At 44.4% G+C, this 14,218-nt stretch overlaps 2 protein-coding genes across 5 annotated transcripts in view; one reads left to right on the top strand and one right to left on the bottom strand.

Moving 5' to 3' along the window:
• rasa1a (RAS p21 protein activator (GTPase activating protein) 1a) overlaps nt 1–5,125 on the top strand; it is a 28,341-nt gene extending 23,216 nt beyond the window's left edge. For all 4 annotated transcript variants that reach the window (XM_083672834.1, XM_083672836.1, XM_083672835.1 and 1 more), the window contains exons 14-25: nt 10–167; nt 393–469; nt 790–962; nt 1,243–1,402; nt 1,519–1,661; nt 2,256–2,371; nt 2,687–2,773; nt 3,138–3,205; nt 3,323–3,411; nt 3,518–3,595; nt 3,717–3,851; nt 4,874–5,125. In XM_083672834.1, coding sequence (XP_083528960.1) covers nt 10–167; nt 393–469; nt 790–962; nt 1,243–1,402; nt 1,519–1,661; nt 2,256–2,371; nt 2,687–2,773; nt 3,138–3,205; nt 3,323–3,411; nt 3,518–3,595; nt 3,717–3,851; nt 4,874–4,957 — 1,368 coding nt within the window. In that variant the 3' untranslated portion in view covers nt 4,958–5,125. The remainder of the gene's footprint in view (nt 1–9; nt 168–392; nt 470–789; nt 963–1,242; nt 1,403–1,518; nt 1,662–2,255; nt 2,372–2,686; nt 2,774–3,137; nt 3,206–3,322; nt 3,412–3,517; nt 3,596–3,716; nt 3,852–4,873) is intronic.
• A 1,636-nt stretch (nt 5,126–6,761) lies between these two features.
• Nucleotides 6,762–12,932, bottom strand: ccnh (cyclin H). Its single transcript, XM_083672837.1, has 10 exons — nt 12,789–12,932; nt 12,486–12,610; nt 12,045–12,167; nt 11,890–11,963; nt 11,386–11,599; nt 10,955–11,118; nt 10,530–10,600; nt 10,238–10,346; nt 7,140–7,203; nt 6,762–7,027 (listed from the first exon to the last, which is right to left on the bottom strand). Exons 2-10 carry the CDS (start codon nt 12,600–12,602, stop codon nt 6,995–6,997), a joined length of 969 nt encoding a protein of 322 aa, XP_083528963.1. The 5' UTR covers nt 12,603–12,610; nt 12,789–12,932; the 3' UTR covers nt 6,762–6,994.
• Between the last annotated feature and the right edge of the window lie 1,286 nt (nt 12,933–14,218).

Here is a 14,218-nt window from a genome sequence, read left to right as displayed (position 1 = left end):
GTAACTCAGGTGAGCAGTCTGGTCCTGTACGTGGAGGAGGCCCACAAGCTCCCGGTGAAGCACTTCAACCAGCCCTACTGCAACATCTACCTGAACAGTGTCCAGGTGGCCAAGACCCACCCCAGAGAGGGCCAGAACCCTGTCTTCACAGAGGAGTTCATTTTTGAGTGAGTCTACTGCAGCCCTGTCCACAGACACTTACAGAAATATTAGAAAATTCCACCAAACCTATTGCAGTATAAAGAAGCTACCACATTGCTTTCACCTACCCAATCATTTCAGATCTACAGTGTGACACAGTATTCTAATCTGTTGTGATTATGCAGAATTGGTTGCAAATCATGTAGTTGTTTTACTGTATGTGTACATTATCTTCTCTTCTCTTCTTTCAGTGACTTGTCCAGTGAAATCAACAGGTTTGAGATCAGCCTGAGCAACAAAACAAAGAAGAGCAAGGAAAGTGACATCTGTGAGTTTCTTCATTTCACAAGCACACATTGGTGTTAGGAAAATGTCCGTTTTGCAGCTAGACGTGAGAGTGTGAGTGCGAGTGTGTGTGAGCGTGTACATGTATGTTTGTGTGCCCGTGTGTTTGTGCATAGGTGTCTGTCTGTTTGTCTGTCTGTCTGTCTGTTAACCCCTCATCTCTCTCTCTGTCCAGTGTTCATGTCTGTCTGTCTGTTTGTCTGTCTGTCTGTCTGTTAACCCCTCATCTCTCTCTCTGTCCAGTGTTCATGTCTGTCTGTCTGTCTGTCTGTCTGTTAACCCCTCTCTCTCTCTCTGTGTCAGTGTTCATGCGTTGCCAGCTGAGCCGCCTGCAGAAGGGCCAGATGATTGACGAGTGGTTCCCCCTCAGCTCCCATGTGCCCCTGAAGGGCATCGAGCCCGGCTCCCTGCGTGTCCGCGCCCGCTATTCCATGGAGAAGATCATGCCCGAGGAGGAGTACAGCGAGTTCAAAGAGGTAAGACATGCACCTGCCCACACACACACACACACAGTTCACACGCTCATTCGGTAGAGCATGGTGATAGCATTGCTAAGGTTGTGGGTTCGATTCCTGCTGTGACCATAGATACTCACTATTCTTCCAAGTCATTTTGGATTAAAGTGTCTGCTAAAACGCATGTGCCATATAACTATCATATTTCTACCTGAAAAGCTGAATACTTGTAAAAGGGATGTAGGGAAAGTCTTGTCTATATATCTGTGTCGTTATGTTTGTGCCTGTGTTCCCTCCGCAGCTGATCCTGCTGAAGGAGTTCCATGTGATTTACGCCCTGGCCCACGTGTGTGGACAGGACCGCACCCTGCTGGCCAGCATCCTGCTGCGCATCTTCAGACACGAGAAGACTGAGGCCCCCCTGCTCAGGATACTCAACGACAGAGAGATTAACATGGAAGGTAGGACACCAGTAAAAACACACACACACGTAAACACGCACGCACGCATACATACAGACACACACATGTAAACACGCATTGGCTCATCTGAATTATTCCCCCCCGTCCGTCCGTAGACGAGGCGACGACGCTGTTCCGTGCCACCACGTTGGCCAGCACGCTGATGGAGCAGTACATGAAGGCCACGGCCACGCCCTTCGTCCACCACGCCCTCAAAGACTCCATCCTCAAGATCATGGAGAGCAAGCAGTCCTGCGAGGTAAACACGCACGCACGCACACACACACACACAGAAACAAACACACATCCTATAGTGGTCCTAGGCCTGTAACACACATGTGTACACACACACAGAGAAGGCTTTTGAGCACCATTTGGAAAACTTAAGCAGAGCTTGTATATCTCTGATGTTCCTCGATCTGTGTTGTGGGCTAACCCTAACCCTCAACAGAGAATGCGTGGGGTAGCTGTTCCTTCGCTTATCTCAGAAGTGGAGTTGGACACTTTACACTTGTTACCTCCTATCAGTACCCTTTGCCCTCATGGTCAGCCTGAAGACAGAACAGTAACAGATATGTCACAATGACACAGCTTCAGCCTTGCTGTAGATTATTTGGTATTGTGTTGTCAGGGCTGTTATGATAATCCAACCAGACACTTTCGATTGAGGTGCTGTACAGTCATTATGGCGTAGGAACACCACATCCTCTACATGTGTGGTTGCAACAATGGCGGGAATTACTGCATATTTTCGAATACTATTTGTGCTTTTGTAGAAGATCAAACATACCTGTTCCAATCTCTCTCGCTTTCTCTCTCCTCACCCTCCCTCCCTCCCTCACCCCCTCTCTAGCTGAACCCCTCCAAGCTTGAGAAGAACGAGGACGTGAACCTGAACCTGGCCCACCTCCTCAACATCCTGTCTGAGCTGGTAGAGAAGATCTTCATGGCCGCTGAGATCCTGCCTCCGTAAGAATGAACACACACACACACACACACACCTTCATTCTGTAATGACATCAGACAAGCAAGATAACAGACAGAGACAGACCCACCATCTTGACCACCCGTACACTCATAAGGTCCAGTCCATCTGTAATGTCAGTAGACTGATAGACAAGTTAAAAGTTAGGTGTCCCAATAGGGAACCAATACAATAAACATACAAAGTCTGATAGCTATGACAAGCAATCATATCCATTGTATCATATTTGAAGGACGTTCAACATATTCTGATTATGTGTCGGTCCATTCATTGTCTCTCTCTCTTGTGACGTCCTCCAGGACTCTGAGGTTCATCTACGGGTGTCTGCAGAAGTCAGTGCAGGAGAAATGGCCCACCAACACCACCATGAGGACCAGAGTCGTAAGGTAATTTCATAGGTGGCGAATTGAAAGGTTTATGCAGGTATGCCTGGCCTGAGTCCTAGGAACGACCTTCTGTTGCTCAGTGGCGTGGTATCTTCCTGCTGACTGGGTTATGGACAGCAAGGTCCCAGGTTCAATCTCTGCCAGCTACACATAAAACACCCAATGGGGTCTATATGTTTATATGTTTGATATGTGTGCTTTTAGAACTGTGAGATGTAAATGTTGTCCCAATGTGATTCTATATTATAGAAGTTCTTTGATTTTGCTTGTCAGCTAAAGGTAAAAATAAAGGATCGAGTTGATTTTAAAATGATCAGTGAAAACATCTCATCAGACAAACTGAAATCTGTTTGACTTTTTCCAGTGGCTTTGTGTTCCTGAGATTGATCTGTCCTGCCATCCTCAACCCCAGAATGTTCAACATCATCGCTGGTGAGCTTACCACAACCCCTTCTGGCTTTTGTTATTTAAAAAAATCCCTTGATTTGACATGGAACATATGATGTTGTTACGTCAGATTTTTCCTCACTTATGTCATCTGTCATGTAGACCCTCCCTCCTCAACAGCGGGCCGGACCCTCACCCTGGTGGCCAAGTCTGTCCAGAACCTGGCCAACCTGGTGGAGTTTGGTGCTAAGGTACGACAGCCCTAAACAGCACCTTAAACAGTGTTTATTAGTGTTATTAATGTATTGTCTCCAAGATGAGGTATCTGCATGTTAATGTTGTGTGTTTTCCCTAAAGGAGCCCTACATGGAGGGAGTGAACCCCTTCATCAAAAACAACAAACATAGGATGATCATGTTTCTGGATGAGTTGGGGGTAGGTTTAAACGTGTTTAATTAAACATTATTTAAGCTTTATATATTTATCTACTTTGTACATCTATGTAACTCTTAACTGTGTCTGTGTGTGTGTGTGTGTGTGTGTCCTTCCTTGACAGAACGTCCCTGAACTCCCTGAAACGACAGAGCACTTTAGGACGGACCTGTCCCGCGACCTGGCTGCCCTGCATGAGATTTGTGGCACCCACTCAGACGAGCTGCGCATCCTGAGCAACGAAAGGGGAGCACAGCAGGTCAGTGTGAACTCACAGTAGACTCTACAGAACAGTATACTCTACAGAACAGTAGACTCTACAGAACAGTATACTCTACAGCAGGTCAGTGTGAACTCACAGTATACTCGACAGAACCCCTCGTGGGCAGAATGGGCCCTAGTGTGTTTCCTTCTCCATTAATATTTGGGACTCCATGACTGGCTCTGTCTTTAGTATGCTACTGTTTCTCAATGGTGGGCTGGGTGGAGTCTCTGCCACATTGCTTAACCAATTATTTCAGATCTGAACAAATGTCGAGGGTAGTGTATCACGATGTACCGGTTCTACAAAAGTATCACGATACCCTGGTTTGAAAACCAGAAATTACCAGAAATGCCTGACGCAGTGTTTAGTTAGGGTTAGGGTAGAGCATGGTGTTAACAACACTAAGGTTGTGGGTTTGATTCCCACTGGGACCATATATATTGATAAATGTATGCACTCACTGCAATGTAAGTCGCTTTGGATAAAAGCGTCAGCTAAATGGCGTTTATTATTATATTATATTATATTAGAAGGATGGAAGCCGTGTGTTGATGCTGGCCGTCCTCAGCTTGTTGATAAAAAGGACGCCAGAGGTGAAGTCTGGCATCACTTTGCTTATAGAGCCAATGATGACGGCGAGCCGATCAAAATCACAAAGCCTGTTTGTAAGAGATGTTTCGAGGCCCTGCAGTCAAAGGGAGGCAACACATCACATTCAGCCAAGCATCTTCCTGATAGGCATCTCCACCTCTTTAAGGAGTTCAAATCACGACAGGGCCGGAATAGGTCTGACAGCTAAGGATATGAAAATAAGAATTTCCATTTTCATCCGTTCTGTTACGTAAGAGGATATTATTTTACTTTGCCTGATGTTTTTTTGGTTGCTGTGGTATCGTTTAAGAATCGAAATTGTGATACTTAAGCACGTATCTGTATCGAAGTCAACATCTCATGATGTCTCTCTCTCTCTCTCTCTCTCTCTCTCTCTGTCTCTCTCTGTCTCTCTCTCCCTCTAGCATGTGCTGAAAAAGCTGCTGGCCATCACGGAGCTCCTCCAGCAGAAACAGGTTCACTATGCCATGTCCAACAGCAACAGGTAGTACAGCACTCCTCTCCTCCTCTCTCTCTCTCCCTCCATCCCTCCGCCGTCTCCTCGCTCTGGGAGTCGCACACGGGACCCAGCATGCTCCACTCTCATCACCATGGCAACCCCCTCCTCCCCCATCTCCTCCAACATGGCCCCGCCCCCATCTCCTCCACCCCGCCCCCACCCATGCCACGAGAGCTATGCAGCTGCAGCAGCAGAACAGAACAACCAACCAACGCAGTACCTAAAAACAAAACTAAACTTGCACCAGTGACTTTGACCGCTGTTTGCGCAGGAAAATGTTTTTCTTTTCCTTTGTTTTAGATTTATTTTTCCTTCATATAAACCGTGTTCATGATTCTGTGACTTGGGTACATAACATTTCTCCCCCCCCATCCTGAGGGGTCAAAGATTTAATTTCAGAATAAAGCTTTGTGTACCCAAGACGTATCCACAGCACAGGTTGCCAAAGTGTATCCATTCCCTCCTCCCTGTTCCATGAGGAAAGTCAACTGACATGAAGAAGCTAAAGTCCTCCCTGTTTTTTTTCTTATAACTGGATTATGAGCGATAATGCTTTTTATACTGTAATTTGTGACTGATTTATTTTATGGTCGAGACAATATCCACCAAGTGCTGAAAACTAGCATTTCCTATCTATTTGTTCTACGTTATTTTTTTGTTGTTTTTCTTTTTTCCGTATTTTAGATTGGAAAAATTCTTGCAGAAAATATGGTTATTTTATATCAAAAATAAATTCTCTTGCTGGAATCATGAGTATATAATTGAGAGACAAACAGAATTTCTTTTCCAATTGTATCACATATTTTTTTGATTGTTGTTTGGTTCAGTCTTCCATGAAACTTCAATGCCAGACGAGACACATAATCAAAGAAACCAAGTTAATGAAAATGTTTACAGCAGTAAAAATTCTTGGAATAGTACAGATTGTATCAGACGTGCATGCACTTATTAAACCGTCTTTTGTAAAGTAGATAACCGAGTCATTTTTTCTCATGAGTACGAGAGGAGTGATTATATACGTGCTTACAGTACTTGTAGCACGGTTTTGTTCTGTTTTAGAAGGCCAACTTTGTGTTTGTGACAAAGCAGCCTTATTTCCCGACACACGCTATCTAGAATGTGCTTTATCCGTTTGTCCGACTGAATGTCCCACCTGACAAGTTCCATAGGCTGGTAAAGTAAGCGTAAACTGGCCTTTCCCAGCCCTCAACCTCCATGGCAACAGAGCACAAGTGGGGCCACTCTGTTAGCAATGGGTAGCTTGAAACCCACATTAACATGTGGTACAACGGTTATATAGATTTGAGATTTTACCTTTAGAAAAATGTATGCAGTATGACTATTTAATCTTGGAGGAGTGTGATGCTGTTCAATGTAGCAAACAAAAAGGTTTTCCAGGACTACTAGCAGGAGTGGCCCCAAAATGTGACAAGGATTCTCGTGGGCAGTTATGATTTTCCTTTCGTGGTGTATAGTTAACACTTTAATTCTTTCAACAACAGAAAGGTAGCCATTTATACCTGAAAGTATTCCATGTTCACCTGGAGCATAGGATCAAAGTATAGTTAGGTCTGCTTGCATCCATGTTAATGTTAATGACCAGACCATTGCAAAACTGCCCCCTTTTAAATGTGCGACAGTCTAAATATGGTGCACTACCTGGGATGTGGTGAGCAAAAAAACTCTACACAAAAAAAAAAAGCCCCATATGCTTATTTTTCTTGGGTGAATACATAGAGTCCACCTACAGCATAAAGTAATCAAGCTGGTATCAATCTTGACACGTTCAATAAAACTTAAAAATATATATGTTTATTACTCTACATAAAACAAAGAACAAACAAAGTTGGTGAGGCATCGCCTCAAGTAAGAATGTATGTAAGTATGCTAATCGCAGTGACAGTCTTTAAAATTAAAATGCTGGGTTCATCCTCTGTAAAGCCTTGTTTCTCCCAGTCCCAGTAGTCCTTCAGTGTAGTAAGCAAAAGGGTTTGCCGATATTTGGTTCAAAAACAAAGTGCATCACTCAAAGGTCCAAGTCTTCATCAGTCCACTCCTCCTAGGAAACCAATGTTTTTATTTTATTATTATCAATATGGTAGGTCATTGGTAGGATGAATATCTTATTAAACAGACAATTTAATTTAAAGGGGAATGTGGTTTGGACTCACCTCTTCTACCAGACGGGGCTCCTTCGCCACATGATCATCCTCCTCATATCCTCTTTTTCTTTTTCTGGGAGACAGAAAAAGAAGATGAGTTTTCAAGAGCACGTTGCTATATTCAGGGCACACAATACAGGTTACGAGGGCACCTTGTTAAATTGTCCACAGACTCTTGTGGTTTTCAAGAATGCAGTCACAGAGATCAGTCCTTCTGAGGCCTCGGTTGCCTTTGCTGTCTTGATTTGTTTGTGATTGAAACCTCAACAATTTCCAAATGTCCTCCCCTCATCATCCCTTCCTCCTCCCTCCAAGTCATGCACATCTTGTCTACAGCGACCCTGTCATCTAGGTATGTGTCAAGTCAACCATCTTATGTCACAACCACATTAAACACCATAAACAGTCGGTTCAGTTGTACACATGATTGATAAAGGAGGAGGCTGACATGGCTCTCTCAATTGATGCATTTCTGATTTTACAATCATCTCTAGCCTGGTCCAGACAACAACCCCTAGACTCTTTTGAATATCTGAAAGGCATATACAGTACCAGGCAAAAGTTTGGACACAAACTTGCCAAGAGTGTGCAAAGCTGTCATCAAAGCAAAAGGTGGCTACTTTGAAGAATATAAACTATAAACCATATTATGGTTTAACACTCGTTTACTACATAATTCCATATGTGTTCCTTCATAGTTTTGATGTCTTCAATATTAATCTACAATGTAGAAAATAATAATAAAAAAATAAAGAAAAACCACTGAATGAGAAGGTGTGTCCAAACTTTGGACTGGTACTGTATATGGAAGACATTATTAGCTCCACCTTGCTCTGATCATCTTTGCTGATTCTTTCAGATCTCCTAGGAAAGTAGGGGCTTGTTTCTGGACAGGGCCAATATGAACCTGTTGCAACGCTGTCTGCTTTGTCTTGCAGGACCGAGTGCACCATCATGGCACTGGCTACCACCATCCAGGTAATGTGAATTCTGTCTAACCAATCGAACGACTTGAAGAACCAACCAACCAAAAACAGCCAGCCATGCATCCCATGGACTGGCATTAAGTGCTGGACCGGAGACCTTTGTATTGAGCATGTAGCTTTCTGGCAATATGGCTTCAACCCAGCTGTGTGGACTGACTGACTGACAACAGCTCTGAGACTGATCCTCAAATCTTCCCAAAGCCTTTGAACAGACATCAGAGTGATGTTACTGACTAAGGGATCGGATCTGTTGCCTGATGCCAACCAGAACTTATATTATATATATATTTTCAAGATTAAAAGAGGGGAAAATCTGTCAAATGTGAAGAGGGGGCTTAATTAGACAGAAACAAGTCTGTAGAGCTAGCTTAAAGGCAGCGGCAGAACTCTGACCTGGACCACCTCCACTTCCTCTGTCGGAGCCAACTTGAATCCTTTTATGTTGATTGGCTCGCCCACAAGTCAGTCAAGTCAGTTCGTGATTGATTGGTTAAAATCGTACATTTCCAAGGATGCCGATATCTACATGGGGCATCCTGACTGGCGGGGGGGAGGCTGGCATTAGAGGCCTCGCCCCTGACTCTCACCCTGGCAACAGTGGAACCTTCACAGAGAGAAGCGGGGCAGAGAGCGAGCCAAAGCATGTAGCGACAACAACAACAACAACCATCATCAGGGAATTCTAACGTAGCACCTCTCCCGAGACGCGAGCCTTAACTCCCTTTCTACACACTACGACTCCACTTGATTTTACAACACCAACTTAACCTCTTCCTTCTTTTATCCCGAACTTTGCCGTTTACAGTTCACGCTGTCGCCGATACACTGAAGCGACTTGCTATATCTTTTATACGCTGCTTTGCTTGTTGATATGATACACTTAAGCTTGTATGGGGGGTGGGGGAAGTGTTTGTGTACGATTGCTAAACAGAGTTGTATGATAGATAAAACCTTTGTATGGTAGATTAACAAAGTTTGTAGCAGACATTTGTAACCTGTGCATGTTGTAACCCAATGGAAACTGCTCTGATGTGTGTGGGCCTACATATATGCTGCTTTAAGAAACTAAAAGGAACTGAGAAACCTTCCCTTTAAGCTTGGGGGTCATGAACCGAAACTTCAACGTAAAACACATGCTGCACCCTATTTCTCCACCCGTCTCCTGAAGTACGCACTTGTGCACTGCCCCACAACGGAAATGAATTGGTCTAAATGCCCATGGCTTACACTACTCCTATGCCTTTAAATCCGTGTGGTGGAGTTCAAATGCATTCTGCAGGTAAACGGTGAGGAAATGGGACAGAGCACTCCTATCCGACCCTCTTCGGTGTTTACAGTCCAAAAACCACACTAACCAAGTACAGCTTCATTCTGAGCAGCGGGCATGCACAGATCCATCGATCCTCACGCTTCCAGAAGCTGTGGTATCGGTCGGTCTGTGCGGGGCATGGCTCAGAGTTGGCATTAGCTTCTCTATGTAGATGCACTGAAGATAAGATGGACCTCACAAACCTCACCAAGACAACAGAGGGCAAAGATATGGGCCAGATGCATGTGTCCCCCCCCCGCGCGCGCCCGCCCGCTTCGATCAGCTGTGCTTTCATGGTTTTGAGAACGATGAGGAAAGGAGTGTGATGCTGTTCAATTTACTCTGTATTTAATATAGCTGACGATGTGTTTTTGTTTTTTTTATTTTTCTACCTGATAGACAGAACCTTGAATCTTTTGCATCTTAGATACAAGACAACAATTGATCGACCTGGCTAAATAAAACTGTTAGTATGTATGAAAAAGAAGAATTGTCATTCGAGTATGATTATAAATCGGGGGTTGGGAGGATTGCCTGCCTGGTGGATGCTACCCACCTGCCTGGTGGTTCCAAAAAATTATATTGGTATTTTGAGACCATGTGGACTGATATAAAAGTTAGTTTTCTGATAAAAAAAAAAAAAAAAAAAAATTCTTATTAGACATAAGATCAGTGACATGAACAGAAACATCTCTAAATATATATTGCAGTAAAGCTACTATATCTTTCTTCAACACCCGACCTGCACCAGCGTCTGTACAATGTCTAGTGACTGATAGAAACCCTTGCATTCAACAGAGGAGGCTACGTACGAATTTGTGTTGGCTCCAAATTCAGCATGGATCCTCTCCAGTTTCTGTTTGTAAACATTCACTTCCTCAGGTTTAGGAAGTTCATACTTCTTTATGAGATTTTTTATCCCTGTGTAGAAAAAGAGCAAGGATGTGTTAGACAAACGCTGGTTCATTGGTAGTGAAATGACCTGTAACTTATCAGGCAAAACATTGTTTAGCTTGATCTGGAGTCACAAGTCACAACTCTGACCAAGGTTGCCACATAGTGGTTGAAAACGGTAAATGCAACAGTATGAGTAAATAGACTCACGTCTCATTGCTTCATACATCTTTGAGAGGGTCTCTTTGTTCTCCTTCAGTCCCAAGCACTCTGTCATGTAGCTGAGACAAAAAAAGTTAATGATAGACTCGATAATGCGAATGAAAAAATTACATCAGGGGGCTAAAAAAAAGTCATATTTCAATTCTCCCACAGTGCTAGAATACAAAAGCCTTGGTATTTGTGTGCCTTTCTTAGTTATATGGATCACACTACCACACCTCTAAAAGTGAGTTAATCCGTCCTGATAACATAACTGGTGTCAGCTGTGATGAGCTTAATGTGAAAACAAAGCCGACTGACCCCATGCCGCGCCACACATACGCTATCACTCAAGAGCATTCTCTGAGATTGGGGTCGGCACAATAGTGTAAAAGAGACAGGACAGCACCATGAGCCCCCTGGCACTGACCCACCTCTCCATGTTGAGGCCCGCCCGCGAGGCGCTGTTCAGGATGGCCGTTACAGCGATCTGCGACGGGGGGAACAGCAGCCCTGCGTCCGTCACGGTCGCCCGCGTCAGGAAGTCATCAGCACTCTTCCTCAGCGACTCCGGGTTCTCCAGCGGAGGGTACCGTGTCTGCGGGTTGTGGGAGGGGGGAGTTTAAAGGTAGGTGGAAGGAGGAGTCATGACTCTTACTCAAAGTTAAAACACTAAAGTTTTATTTCTCCATTTTGGGCTTCCTTTGTTCATATGATTTTTCTTTTTTTTTTGCTGCACCTCAACACAGCGATACAGTGGAACCAGTGTGATAATCCCCAAACTGCAAACTCCAGGTTTTACAATCGCACATCAAACAGTCTCAAGTGTTTGAGTATCAGGTCTGATCCCTAGTTCTCCACTCACCTTGAGGTCTATGAGCAGGCCCTCCATGGGGCGGTAGGGGTTGTGCACCACCAGGTGGAAGTTGAGCTGCTGTATGAGGAGGAGCTCATACTCCAGGATCTGTTCCAGAGCCCTCTCCTGCCCCACTGGAGTCTCATGCACAAGGTTCCCCACAAACTGGGTGCTGGACACGTTAAATTCATCCACCTTACAAGACAAGTAGGCACAGGTCAGCCTGAAAGAAAGAGAGAGGGAGGGAGGGCAACAGAGATGGAGAGAGAGAGAGAGAGAGAGAGTGATGTGGACAGGAAGTGGATAGAGGGTAAGGGCGAGACAGAGAGGAGGGAGGCCATTAAGGAAGGAGTGGAATGAGGAGAGTTGGAGATGTGCGAGGAGAGAGAAAGAGAGGTTATAAACAACAATATTTCGGTAACTGTATCCAAAATGACTACCAGAGCCTAGTATTTGTGGGGCCCTTTTTGTTATGAACATAAGTACAATGAAGGCTGACCCATAACTACTCACATGATTGTCCGGGGGTGATACTCCATTAGTGAGTTGTGCAGGTAAAATCTCCGGAAATACATCATGGCTGTACCCTGTAGAGGGAATGGACAGTATGTGTTAATTATCTGCTAGTTAAACTAGATCTGTCTCAGAGTGCATGAATTAATACATACCACAACAGACTTGGGCATTACAGGCTTGAAAGCATTGCAGAAGTCAAGCAGTCTCTTCTCATAGTGTCTGAACAGGACCTCTTCCCCATGAGAGTCTAGGAACAAGGACTCACTAACCGCAGGCTTCACCAAGGACGGAGTGATGGACATGGAGGAGGAGGAGGAGGACAAGAGAGACAGAGACAATACTTAAGACTTTCTTCATAATAGCACTATGTATAAAACTACTCGACTGATTGCTCTCCGACTGACACATTTCTTAGGGTTCTTAACCATCTTGCATGTATCACACACACACACACACACACACACACACACACACACACACACACACACACACACACACACACACACACACACACACACACACACACACACACACACGTTATGAGCCACGTGTGTGAATATGCATAAACACACACACGTTCCATATCTCCTTACCTTAACACCGCCAAGCATTTTGTTGCGATATTTGTGGTTGGCTTCGCATCTCTGTTCTTCCAAACTTTCCTCACTGTCGAATATCCAGAACTTTTTCTGTGAGCTATTGTGAAACATAATGATTTCTGCAGAAAAAAGAGATGTAAGTAGTATACTTCTTGTAACCTAGATAATTGCATCCCACATCGGTCGTAGAAGATAACGTTAATAAGAAAATTGTGAAATGCGTTATGTTATGTACCTAGCTAGTAGCTAATACTAGACAACACAACATAGCACCCTATGCAAGCTGGCCTCACTTACCTTATATGTAGAGCGAAGCAATATAGCTAAATGTAGGAGACGCAAAGGACTACATATACAACTAATCTTTTTGACAGGATTTATCCTCCGATTTTACAATAAAATACATGGAAATCTGGTAAGCACCCTGGTGCGTCGCTTGTTTGCCTCACTCATGTAAATTATGTCCATTAGTGATGACGTAGTTATACCATGATGGTCGTGTTCCAGGCCGCCTACATTTCAGTCGCGCTGCGCAGCGCTAAATATGCCATCGTGCAGTGCAACACATCAGTAATAAGGTGCTGTTCTCCCTGCCTCTAGATTGCAGGAGAAGAAGCACAATTGGTCCACACTCATCAAATCAACTGTACTTCTCTAGTTAAACTAATAGTTGAGCTACATGTAGTGGAACTACTCCCTAACACTGTTATTTTGTCACCATATTGTTGTTTCATAATGCAGTTTTTGAGGGTCTAAAGCATAGAATTAGAATGATATTTATATGATTGTTGTGGAAATCTAGGGTTACCACTTTAGTATTCGGTGAGACTCTGCACAAATAGGCACGTACACAATATATGTTCTATTTACTTATTATATATATATGTAACACTCAGGGCCCACTACCGCACATGTTCCACCTTGGGCAGCCAGTAAGTAGTCTAATGCCATTGTATTCTGTAATACAGTTGTGCCCAATCTTAGCTGTTCAGCTGACAAGCTCTCCAGCCCATCAGCAGTCAAATTGCTCAGGGACTCATGCAGCGGCCATGATTATGTCCTCTTTCGCCACTTTACCTGTCCCGTAAAGTGGGAAAGCTACGGCAAAGAAACCACGGGGTGGTTGATGGTTGACCCTTGGTTGGTTGCCAATTCCACTCCGAGGAGTACTGACCTGTGTTATTATCACAAGACCACCAGAGTCGGTCAAGTCTTGGTTTAGAATAACCCCTATAATCACTTTCATTAAATGGGATTGGCCCCAGTGGGATACCTGATCTGGCGGATAATGGGATGTGTATGCAGACCCAGCAATCTGAAACATGGTACATGCGTGTGTGATACATGCTAAGTGCAAGCTACGTATTGATACTTCCCATCTCTGTCGGTGTGGATAGCAATTTGTGTCTCTCTTTTTGTCCTAGTTTGCCTAGAGTCAGTCCTAGTCCTTTCTCAAGGCAGTGAGCCATGTGGGAGTGAGGTAGTAGGTGTAGGGAGGAATGAGGTAGTGTGTGTGTGTGTGTGTGGAGCAATGAGGTAGTAGGTGTAGGGATGGTATGGCTGCTATTTGAGTCCTGCCGTAGGACTTTTCCTTCTAGAGGCCAGAAAATGGGGATCACAACGAGGCAGGAGATGATCACCAGACTGCAGAGTCCTCCTCGCAGGAAACATCCCGGTCGTCGGAACAGATGCCAGGGGCGGTTCCTCTCCATCTCTGGGCTGCTCTG

The sequence above is a fragment of the Argentina silus genome (genome assembly GCF_951799395.1).
Source record: "Argentina silus genome assembly, chromosome: 7".
NCBI classification, from domain to species: Eukaryota; Metazoa; Chordata; class Actinopteri; order Argentiniformes; family Argentinidae; genus Argentina; species Argentina silus.
The sequence above is the reverse complement of the archived record's forward strand: the minus strand, read 5'-3'. Positions and strand labels throughout refer to the sequence as shown.

Coding starts and splice junctions, on each gene's coding strand:
- ccnh (XM_083672837.1), bottom strand. CDS start 12,602: ATGTTTCACAATAGCTCACAGAAAAAGTTCTGGATATTCGACAGTGAG. Junction 11,600..11,889: donor TATCACCCCCGGACAATCAT/GTGAGTAGTTAT, acceptor TCTTTCTTTCAG/GCTGACCTGTGCCTACTTGT. Junction 7,204..10,237: donor TTTGGAGCCAACACAAATTC/GTACGTAGCCTC, acceptor TCTGTCTCCCAG/AAAAAGAAAAAGAGGATATG.